Raw genomic sequence first — 12,196 nt, 5'->3', positions numbered from 1 at the left:
CTCTTACAAAAGGTAGAATTTACAGGAATAAAAGCCTGGTTTGTCCAAAATAAAAATACCTGAGCAAATATTGATAATAAATGCTTAAACATACAGGAAATGTCATTAAAGTATTCAAGCTGAGCCAAGGAGATATCTCAACAGGTAAAGCTGAGCTGCTCAAGCCTGAGAGTCTGAATGCAGTCACTGAATCCACAGGATTGTCCTCTGACCTTGGCGCACGTGCCAGGGCACACATACCCATCTGAAAACAAAATTATATATACATTACAATAAAGAGCCAACTTTCTGTTTCAGTGCTGGGGTTTGAACCCATAGTTTTATGTATGCTAGACTAACGTTTACCACTCAACTATACTCCAGCCCTAAGAATGAGTTTTCGCTTTTTGTTTTTTTTAATTAAAATAGTCTGCTCAGGGTACAGTGTTGCACATATCAAGATGCAGCACAACCATATAGTGGCAGAGTAGTTGCAGCATCACCTGTCTGCCACTTAGAGCTCTCGGTTGCTGTGTAAAACTGTGGGGAGTCTGTGAAGTGAAAGTGTTTGCGATAGCTTTGGTTAATAAAACCAGAGAAAGTCAGTAACTCCAGAGTGTCCTGTAGAGTATAGCCCTGGCTTACACATTTTACGTGATGTAGCTGTCCTTTTACTACGGTATCACGCTTGGTTGCTTGAGAGATCTTTCTGGATAGCACAGTTTCTTGGCATTTTTTCTTTGTCTGGGAGTTTCTGGTGTAAACCACCTGAAAGAATGGGATAGTTCATCTTTTGCCAAGGATACATGGCTCGCTGGGTGATCTAGCGGAAGCCTTGTGCTATAATTAGAATATGTTCAAATGGAAGAGATTAGAAGACACAGAAAAGTTGTTTTTATTGCAAAAGTAGAGTAGTTTTAATTGCTTAAAATTTATCTTTTTAAAAATTGTTTTGTATTTTGGAGACAGGTTGGCACTGGTTGTCTTTGAATTCTCTATGTAGACCAGGATAGCTTCAAATTGTCAGAGCTCTGCCTGCCTCTGCCTTGCAAGTGCTGGGATTAAAGGCGTGCGCCACCATGCCTCATAAAATTTGCTTTTGTAATTCTCTGTAATACACTATTTTAATAACTGCATAGCTGAATAGATTAGCTGAATCTGAAACATTTGCAAATGAGTACATCTAAAGCCACTCATGTATCCAGATGTCACCGCTGTCACTGGTTTCCCCCTAGGTCCTCCATCTTGAGAAGCAAGAAAGGCCTCCAGACTACCAGCATTCAGCTCAAGTGAAACGGCCCTCTGTCTCCAAAGAAGGGAGAAAAATACCTGTGAAATCTCAGAAGTCTGTGTCTCCAAGCACTGGTGGTAGCAACACTGCTCCATCAACACCAGTCATGGGAGTCGATGATAAGCCTGTCAGGGAGGAGAAGCCCCACCCCCCTGAGGCCAGCCCTCTAGGGCAGCGTGACCTAGGCAGGAGCTCCTCCAGCCTCTTGGCCTCTCCAAGCCACATCTCAGCCAAGGAACCCACCCCAAGCATTGCCTCAGACATATCATTGCCCATTGCCACCCAGGAACTGAGGCAAAGGCTACGTCAACTTGAAAAGTAACTAATGCTCATATTATTGTTTATCATAGAGTTTTCATCCCCCACACCACAGGGAAGGGGATAGGGTCTTAAGTTATCTGGGAGAAATTTGATTGTGCTGTTTTGCTCATTAGTCTTTGAGTTTCAAAATAAAACTTGCTGCTTAGGACGTTGGATATGTTAGGAGAATAGAAGTGGTTTTACAGGTAGGAGAAGCAAGAGACTTAAGCTGTGTGGCCACCATATACTCAGTTCTCTCCAAGGACAGACTCCTGCATGGATAGTCACTAATGTGCAAAGGTTTGGCATAGGCTTGTCTTCTCTTCATGTGGTGAGAAAAGTACTAAAGGACGCGCAGCATCTGCTGTTTCTCTGAGGCTCCTCTGACCTGTGCTCTTTTGTTTTCATGCTTTCTCACATGAGTCATTTTGGAAAATAGGGAGTCAGCTTCAGGGTGGAGGTGTAGTGCGGTAATAGGACACTTGCCTAGCAGCAGGCTGAGTTTTAGCCATGGGACTGAAGTTTGTCCTGGGGAGAGCTCTGTGTCTCCATTGTTCCTTGAGTGCTCACTGGAAAACTCTCAGTTTTGAATAATTAAGGAATCCCAAACCGTCAAGTGAAATAATTTAAATTTGATATGTATTCAGAAGTTTCAAATCATGTTCAAATTCCTGGCTAATTAATTCCCATTTTGTCTAGATGAATGGACATTACATTCCTGTATAGATGGTATCAATGCGCCAAACCTCTTTTGTGTTGGGGCAGAGCTGGTGACATTCTGTTGTTTCCACAGTGGGACAACACTGGGACAGTCTCCCCTGGGGCAGATCCAGCTGACCATCCGGCACAGCTCCCAGAGGAATAAGCTCATTGTGGTTGTGCACTCCTGCAGGTGAGGCTGACCATTACTGCCACTGGCTGGTTATGCTCTGTCTTATGTGATTTCCCCCTCCCCATATCAATAGGAGTTTAAAATATAAATATCTTTAGCTTATAAAAAGTCTTTTTAAAACATAGGTGAATAGAATTGGTGACATTGACAAACAAGAGTCTGAAAATGTAGAGTGTAGTTCAGAGAGGATAATTAGGAACCTATGTGTCTGGCTCCCGAGATAATGACTGAAGAGGGCCTGCTGCTGTGAGTAAATGAGTATGTTTGGCTCAGGCTAGTCATCCCATAAAAAGAATAGGGGACAATATCGTGGAGAAGGCTGACCTTGGGCAGAAGCTATTGGCTGGAGGTACTAAAGAAGTAACCAGTGTGGCCACTGAAGGTCATATTGACAGAGGCCAGGTTTACCCCACAGGGTCTTTGTTCATGTTTCCTGTGGGTAACACCGGAGAAGTCTGGGAGAATGTGAGACTGAAGGTATGTGAGAAGCATAGAGCAAGGGCAGTGAATGCCCACCCACACTCTGGGCTTAGGTAGTCGAGCCAAAAGTCACTCTGGCAAAACTGCTAAAAGGGACATTTAAAAGTGATGGTATAGAACCACACATAGGGGAAGTCTGATGTGTGTTGCTCCTTGGAGTTGAGATCATATGAAATAAAAGCTTGATAAAGTAATTCAGGTATTATGGAATTCGTTTTTAAAAATTCTAATATTTAGTCTTCTCTGATTTGTATTCTAAGAAACCTCATTGCCTTCTCAGAAGATGGCTCTGATCCATATGTCCGTATGTATTTATTGCCAGACAAGAGGAGATCAGGAAGAAGAAAAACACATGTGTCAAAGAAGACACTAAACCCTGTGTTCGACCAGAGGTACAGTAGATACTTCTTTTAGCTAAGAGGCAACCTGGATGAAATGACAGGCGGTTAGGGCAGTCCTGAGTGACAAGGCCTGTGAACCTAGTGCACTGTTGAGAAACGGTACTCTAGCACAGTCCAGCACATGGTGCTTGTTAAATAAGCCTTTGACCTTCAAGCAGAGGTGTTAAACATAATATATCCGAGTTATAAAGGTGCACAGGGAGATGGATGGTTAGACGTCAAATTTTTGTTTTATTTTGTTTTTTTGCTTTTTGAGACAGGGTTTCTCTGTGTGGCCCTGACTGTCCTGGAACTCACTCTGTAGACCAAGCAGGCCTAGAACTCACAGAGATCCTCCTGCCTCTGCCTCTGTCTCCTGAGTGTTGGGGTTAAAGGCGTACACCACCACCGCCCAGCTAAAGGTCAAATTATTGACGATTCTGAAGCACTTTGATTTGGTGGGTAACATATATTGATACTAAATTTCAAATCAAACAATTTAAATTTACATTTAAAATTTTTATTTTATAGTATAATCACATAAAATACACATTTTTGAGAAAAGCTCTATTTTTCTAAAACAATATAATTTTGCAAATCATAAGTGGTCACCTTAATAGAAGCTGCCTTTGTGTGGTTAGTAGCCAGTCTAATGGACCAAGTTGCTTGTGGGTACTGTAGAGATCCTTGGATTACCGGTCTGTAAAATCTGCCCCACCTCATAGTTCTCTGACAATTTAGCATCTGCTAGTTTTGAGAAAATAAAACAGCTGAATGGCACCAGTATTTGTTGGCTTGGTTCTGTTTCTTCTTTAAACGTACCTCGCCTTCAGTTTTCATGCTGTAACTTCATTTTGAACTAAGGTCATCAGCTAGGTGAGCACCAAAAAGGAAACTCAATTTTACAAGAAAAAGCAGACAGTGGTTGGAATGAACTCAAAAAAAAAAGTCTTTTTAGTTAAAATACAACAAGATCATGGAGAATTGACATAATATATCTGTTTCTGTTGCAGCTTTGATTTCAGTGTTTCACTGCCTGAGGTGCAAAGGAGAACACTGGACGTAGCAGTGAAGAACAGTGGTGGCTTCCTGTCCAAAGATAAAGGGCTTCTTGGCAAAGTAATTTATTAGAAGTTCTTGTATCCTGCACATTATAAAACGAAACATTTCCCTATAGTGCAGTTTAGATTATAGCTTGCATAAGTGGGAAAGAGGGAAGCTCATCCTATGATGAGTGCTTGTTTCTCAAATTATGCTAAGACATTACTACATAGCTGTTTTCATGCATTCATACTATTCCTGTTACTGATATCAGGAACTTAGAGTTGAAAAAAGTTGATTTTTTTTGAAGCTTTAAAAACTACTCAATACTACATTGTTGTCAGGGTTTCTGTCCTGCCCAGTTCCCGTAGTCGTTAAGTCCCAAAGAAATCACACCAGCTCTACATTAGTTATAAACTGATTGGTCCATTAGCTCAGGCTTCTTATTAACTCTTATAACTTACATTAACCCATTATTCTTATCTGTGTTAGCCACATGGCTCAGTACCTTTTTCAGCGGCGTAGTCACATCTTGCTTCTTCTGTGTCTGGACAGGACTGCAGAGGGAGCTTCCCTCTTCCCAGAATTCTCCTGTTTTCATTGACCCACCTCTACTTCCTATCTGGTTATCCTGCCTATACTTTCTGCCTGGCTACTGGCCAATCAGCATTTATTTAAAACATAATTGACAGAATATAGACAATTGTCCCACACCACTACATTGGAAGAAAACATGAAGGAACATATTCTCAAAGGGCCTACCAGTCCACCTCCTTAACTAATCACTGTTCTTCCTCTAGCATGTCATTGACTTTCTCCCTCCAAATCTCCTTTTGTCTTTTCCGTCTCATATTAACTTTGGTATAGGAGTGTGTGTGTGTGTGTGTGTGTGTGTGTGTGTGTGTGTGTATGTGTGTGTTTTATAGTATCCAGAGGTTTAGATAGGGAAAGGGGCTTTGAGTTGTAGAGGTGCCACTTGGTCAGCAGCAGAAGTGTCCAATCTATATCAGCTAGGCTATGATAGATGCCTAAGAGAGACAGTGTAAAAGAGGGAAGCTTGCATGGGCCAGTTGTAAGGCAGAAAACATGATGAGAAGCACAAGACAGAACCAAACTGCCCACCTCACAGTGGCCAGAAAGCAGAGAGAGATGTGAGGAGATCAAAGAGAAGGTATCGATTTCCAAAACACATCCTTGGTGACCTATTTCCTTCAACTGGACCCCCCACACCTACCCACCATTTCCAATTGCCATCATAGTGTGAATCCACCAGGGATTAACCCATTGATTAGGTCAGAGACTTCAGGTTCCAGTCACTTCCACAAGCCAATCAGTTTCTTGGTAACCAAGCTTTTAAAGCAGTGAACCTTTAGAGTCACTTCATATCCAAACTACACACTTCTGTTAACGACATGCTTGACAATATCTCCATAAATTGCCTCTGCCTGTGTTTCCTCATAATTTTAATACTATTAGATACAAGAAGAATCATTGGACATACTCAGCCATGGAAAGGTTGAAAAGATTTTTGAAACTCAGAACCTGAGTTTTGAGGAATGGGAGAGTTCCATGTTGTTAAATTCAGTAGCTAGAGAGGTCGGAAGGAGTGGTAGCTAGTCTCAACAATTTTCACAGTACCTTCTTTTAACCCACAGGTGCTGGTTGCTATGGCATCAGAAGAACTCGCCAAGGGCTGGACCCAGTGGTGAGTGTGCCCCTATCCTAGGTAGCAGGTAGTTCTCAAAGAAACTTAGCCGTGTGTCCTTCCAGCAGCACCTTCCAGAAGCCTGACCCAAACAAACCTATTGTACATTTCTATGCTTTCTCAGGTATGACCTCACAGAAGATGGAACAAGGCCTCAGGTGATAACGTAGCCATGCTGGACGTAAGGCCTATTTCTCAACGTGTCGCACCACCTCAACATGGAACTCAACTTCTTGCAGATGTACCAATGCTATTTTTATAAGTATTGAGTTATACACACCTTAATAATTTTATAAAACTCTTGGCATTGTAAGAAAAATTTGGCCAATATTATTGATAAATTTCCCATTGAGTTCCCTCCAGTATTTCACCGGGTACTGCAGAGTGCAGTATATACAGCAATGTGTTCCTGTGCTGTGTGGAACTCTGTTGGCCACATCTGCTGGAAAGCAGGCACCTGTATTCCTGATTTCTGCCTTGTCTTGCATCCCAGAGGTGCACTACACCATGTAAATAGACTCTGTTTTTTTTTTTTTATACTATCCACATGCTGGTTTGGAAGAAGAAGAAAATGTATCAAGGAAATACATATTTTCTTCTAAAACTTATTAGATTCTGGGACAAATAATCATTTTCATCTTTTCAGCAAAAAGTTCTCAGCTCTGTTGTATATGACTTTTTTAAGGGAAAAATGGAAAGATTATTAAATATTGGATATTTATGTCTAGTATTAATGATAAAAGAAAGTGTTCAAATTATTAACATTATTGTAAATAGGAAGGGAGATATAGAAGTCAATAAATGACTTATTTAAAAAGTTTTATAACTGAGTAATAGACAATACCAAGACTATTGTCAAAGCTCAGGAATCACAGTATATTCATCTGAAATTTATTACATAAGAAAGAAATGTGTGCTGTTTATTTATAATTCTTTGTTATAACTGATTCATGAAATAGTGCAGAGATACACACATGCCAGGTGTAGTACCTCATACCTGTAATACCAGGATATGGGAGGCCAAGGCAGGAAGACCAAGAGTTAAAGCACCAGTCTGGTCTACACAGCATGACCCTATCTTGAAAAAAAGAAATTCATACTTTATATTTTGCCCAAAGCATAGGAACCCATCGCCAATATTAGGAGATAAGATGTTGTCCAGATTGGATGCAAGCCTGGTTTGTTTTCCACGTCTCTAACCCTATAAAAACAGGCCCATTGTTAGTGTAAAACGGTGAAACAGATTGGGTGAGTCCAAGGGGTGTTGTGCTACAGACTGGCACTGCACCTGCTCTTGGTGGGAGAACCTGCTCTATATCCATCATACAGGATGCACACCTCTGAATGGAGCTTTCTGCACTTCCCTCGGTACATTACATGACAGAGGGAGAGATCCTGCCCAGTGCCAGCAACAGAAGCTGTCAGTCTTGCCATTTTCTGGATGTCCTCAGTTTGTGCCATGTCAGATCATAATATAGAGATAGTATTATACAGTTTTTAATTTAGTATCCTTTTTAGATTATGAAAAGCATGTTTTACATATGTAAGAGTCCTCTAGCACCCCTTGTAAGGTGAGGCTATATCACAGTATTAAAAGCTATGCATGTCTGTAAACAAAGTACACACAAATGTAGGAAGACTTTCAGTATGCATTTTAAGCTGCGTGATGAAAAGGGCTTCTCAGCTATGAGATCCTTTGAAACTATGTACACTTATAGCAGGAAAATACAGCTTTGTAATCAAAATTCGAATAATTCCTTTCACATTCTTCCTGGAACTAAACAACTTTTGGGAAGCTTATGTGACCAAACATACCAAAGTGCCTATGATGAATGCCGAGTGTTCCTTTTACACTCTCCTCCTGTCTAGCAGATGAAAGTGTGCCTCAGTTTGTAATGTACCATGGGTGCATTTGTAACAGAGTCTGTGGCTTTTCACAGCACATCCCAGGTAGTCATAGGGCCAGAGTAACCTCGCTCTCTTGTCTGTTGACACCTTCCTTTGAATCTTGTTAATAAATCTTTTTCTATTAGTGTGCAGGATTGGTTTTTGTGGGAGAAAGTTGATGTATATGTCACACACATGAACATATATGCACATAAAACATTAAGATTGGCATTTAGTCACAGAGAAAGACAGGTGATAACTTACTAAACTTGTTGCTTGACCATGCTATTAGATTTTTTAAAGTATCTTTTTAATTAAGTTCACTGAAGGGCTACTGTCATAATCTATAAAGGAGATTTTCTCGATGAAATTTTATCATGTCAATGGTTTTTCACCAACAACCTAAACATCATGGTTTTGTGCCCATATGCTTAATCTGTTCAGTGTGGTTTTATTTAATATAATACTTTTTTTAGCAACTAGGCAAATTGAGTATTATTAGGGATACAATATTCTAATAATAAATATAACACCTCAATATGATGCCCTCTGCTGCAGTCACAAAAGCTGGCACCAAAGAGTTCAGGTACAGCATCATCTGAATCCTCTAGTAGCTGTCTCCACACTCTTTGGAAAGGAGAGAGAGATTCTGGTAATACCAGCCCACTTCCTGACTGCCGTCCTGTGTCCTGCCTATGGGGAACTGCGTTCCCCTCAAGGCACGTTCCAGTGTCCTGAAGATGGAAGACACTTTGGGTTCTCAGAATATTAACTTTTAGATTTTAATGACTTATCTAGGAAAAAAGAACTTTAAGTTTTCTACTCTGAGCCAAACCAACGAGAGGAAATTAGTGATTTGAAGTTCATCTCCACTAACTTATTCGCGTGATGGCTTATCCTGTGCCTTAAGTACCAAGGGATTGTCAAGTTTAGATGAAAACAGAAGCAGCCCTGAAACTCCATTTGCCACCATTTGTATCCTGCGCTCTAGATTTTCTTCACAGAGACAGTCCCTATACACAGGTCAGGTCTTAGGAGATTTTTAAAATTATTTCAAAATCCTCAGGCAAATGCAGAGAGCATGGGTGCTGGCTATGTATTCTCTGGTTGTTGCAATGACTGGTCCCTCCTGGATTACCTACTGTAGAGAAGAAACATAGAGGGTTGGTTTTTGGTTTTGGTTTTTTAATCGCAGAATGTGCTTTTGCTTAATTTTACATAACAGCACACGTATTTATTCAATAAAACTTTTGTTAGCTCACTTGTAATATGTTTTTTTGTTTGCCTCTTGAAATGAAATTTTTAGTTTAGAAACAGATAATTTGGAAAGTCCACATGCTATATATATGCTACATGTATATCTGTAACTGAAGGGCTGGCTTATTTGGGTTTTCTGTCCTGCCCAGTTCCTCCAGCTGTTTAGTCCCAGAGAAAAATCAACCATACAGAGGACTCTATAAGTTATAATGCTTATTGGCCCTTTAGGTCAGGCTTCTTACTGGCTAACTCTCATATCTTGATTAACCCATTGTTCTGATCTATGTTAGCCATGTGGCTCAGTACCTTTTTCAGTGGGGCAGCTCACATCCTGCTGCTTCGGTGGCCTGGGCAGGGGTGCAAGGAATCTACTTCCTCCTCCCCAGAATTTGCCTGCTCTCCTTACATCATTTCCATTTCCTGTCTGGTTTCCCCACCTACCTGCCTGGCCAATCAGCGTTTATTTAAAACATGATTGACAGAATACAGACAATTCTCCCGCACCATATATGTGCTGTTTGTGCATTCTCTCATTGTTCAAGAGGTTTGATATTACTCATTCCCGTCTCAGTTTGACTCTTCTCTGCATACCTCCCAGACTCTGGGTTTTGCAAATAGCTCTTTGAGGGGCAGTGGTTGAATAGTAAAAGCAGACTGATAAGTCCTTAAACAACCTGCAGAGATAGGTGCTGTTTGAACAACAAGGAAATAGTTGTGTATCTAGTGTCTCAGTAGGCCTGAAGAAACATTTTATGGTCTTTCTTAGGCATCTTCTCATCTAACACTATTCATTTCTTTGCCCATATGCTGAAATACCAGCTTTGCTTGGCCTTGTTTGTTTGTTGACAGGGTAGCCAAAACTGGCTTTCAACCAACAGTCCTCTTGCTGTAGCTTCCTAAATGCTGAAATTATAACTATATGCTCCAAATCTAGTTTCTTTGTCCTTCATAATGCCTTGCTTTACATCTCTCCATTTTAAAAAAAAAATGAGAACACCATGCATGCTGGGCAGGCACTCTATCACTGCGTCACACTTGACCCTTTGGGTGTCACTCATCACTGTTGGTATTCATAAAAGACCTCTTTTTCCTGTTTCTCTTACCTAGGCTCTAAGTATTGAAGTACACGTTTCCTGTTCTTTTTCATTTTTTTTTCTTTTTCATTTTTATTTGTATTCTTAATACCACTGACCATCTGTGTCACAAACAGACTTTCCTTCAGCACTGAAGGCCAGTGTGCCATGTTCCCTCTAAAGCATCTATCTTCTAGGAGGTCTAGCAGGGTTCCCTCTTGTTTTTGTCTCTGTCTAGTTACCTGAGCTAGGGATTTGAACAGCATCGTGCCCTGGCTGCCTCCCTTACACACACATATATTGATCTTCATTCAGTCAGTCCTGACTTGAGGACATACTTACTTCTGTTACAGCCTTAAGCCCGTCTTGGTCAACTCCCAGGTTTCAGCTGCCCCCATCTTTGTTTTTTATTAATACCCAGGGGGAGCTTTTAAAAACCATAATGCTGTTTCATTTGTATTTTAATAAATAAAGCTTGCCTAAAGACCAAAAAGTAAAATATCTACACTGGTCAGCCATCCAGACCAGGCAGTGGTGGCACACACTTTAATTCCAGTAGCCACACTAGTTTGCCATAGAAACCAGGTAGTGGTGCACATTTTTAATCCCAGCACTAGAGAGGACTATAAACCTCGATGAGACAGGAACTTGTGCTCTTTCAGTCTGAGGGTTTCTTAGAAGTAAGGGCTCTCTAGTGACTTGGCTGCTTTGCTTTTTTATTAATCATGCTACAAAAGACAAACTCTTAACTACTATTTCCTTTGCCCTTGCACTTAATACTAAGAGCCTGTAGCTCCCATGCCTGGAGACTTCGCCAGCCACAAATTTCCTCCAGGGTCTGCTTGTACTCGTTTAATTACCATGGTTCTTTCCACCTCCACATACCATGACATTCTTCCCAGGACACTGACCTGAACAGTGTCCACTTCCCTTCACATCAGTTTAAGGTTGATTGCCTCAGTGTCTGTTACCAGCAGTCTAACCATAGCCTCCCCAGCATAGACCCTTGGCACTGTGTTGCTCTTTTTCATCTACTTACGAAGTTTTGCTTGAGCACTACTTACAGTTTTTCTGTCTGGACTATAAACCACGAAGAGCAGAGAGTGTGAGTGTTAATTTTCAATAGCTGTCATTAGCATGCAAATGATAATCCAAATCTGTTGAATAAATGATCTATAAAATTGACCATAGAAGACTCCTGTTTTGATGAGTTTCCACTCAAAGAATTTTAGTTACCTCCAGACGGTTTTATTAAAGGTTGAACATAAATTTATTTTCAGTTAAAAACAGATTACAAAAATGAGAAATTTAGGAAGTCTTAATTTATTTGCTATTATTCTGAAACTCCTGGACATCTCACTGTAAAAAGAAATTGTCTTTAGTGTTTATACTGAGAGGGAAAGGTATCTTCAGAAATGGTTATCTACTTGGAAACTACAAGAGAATAGTCTTAATAAATAAATAAATAAAAACCTTGGATTTAACAGATGTTTAATGAGTTTAACCATGTCTCCATTTCTTACATTCTAATAATAATAACAATTAGAAAATATGAACGTTTTTAAAAGTCATACAACAGACTTAGGACTATAATAGCAGTGAAAACCTACAACCTCCAAAGGGGAAAGAATGGATTTAGAAAATGTCTTATCCCAGAAAACTGCTACTGTGTGACTTGTCTGTATCCTAGGAAATCTGTGTCTGTTGTGTTTGTCAAACAGAATATTGTTGCTGCCTGAGCCTTTATTACCTCTGGAGACAGAAGTTGACAAAACAACACAAGGAGCCAGGAATAATAAAGGAGGTTGTAGAATGTTTGGGGGATGTAGAAAAGTGTGTGTGAGGAGGGCACATGTGTTTCTGGAAATAATCTACAAAAGTCCTAGTCTTGTTTCTGGGTGCCATAAAGAG

At 40.4% G+C, this 12,196-nt stretch overlaps 1 protein-coding gene across 4 annotated transcripts in view; it reads left to right on the top strand.

Annotated features, from left to right (window-relative positions):
• The window catches only part of Esyt2 (extended synaptotagmin 2), a 107,771-nt gene extending 98,548 nt beyond the window's left edge, over positions 1-9,223 (top strand). For all 4 annotated transcript variants that reach the window (XM_085698045.2, XM_085698046.2, XM_048437753.3 and 1 more), the window contains 6 exons: positions 1,215-1,588; positions 2,364-2,462; positions 3,203-3,334; positions 4,336-4,441; positions 6,019-6,068; positions 6,193-9,223. In XM_085698045.2, coding sequence (XP_085554171.1) covers positions 1,215-1,588; positions 2,364-2,462; positions 3,203-3,334; positions 4,336-4,441; positions 6,019-6,068; positions 6,193-6,238 — 807 coding nt within the window. In that variant the 3' untranslated portion in view covers positions 6,239-9,223. The remainder of the gene's footprint in view (positions 1-1,214; positions 1,589-2,363; positions 2,463-3,202; positions 3,335-4,335; positions 4,442-6,018; positions 6,069-6,192) is intronic.
• The last annotated feature ends 2,973 nt before the right edge of the window (positions 9,224-12,196 follow it).

The sequence above is a fragment of the Myodes glareolus genome, chromosome 11 (assembly GCF_982192425.1).
Source record: "Myodes glareolus chromosome 11, mMyoGla1.1, whole genome shotgun sequence".
In the NCBI taxonomy this organism is placed as follows: Eukaryota; Metazoa; Chordata; class Mammalia; order Rodentia; family Cricetidae; genus Myodes; species Myodes glareolus.
The sequence above is the reverse complement of the archived record's forward strand: the minus strand, read 5'-3'. Positions and strand labels throughout refer to the sequence as shown.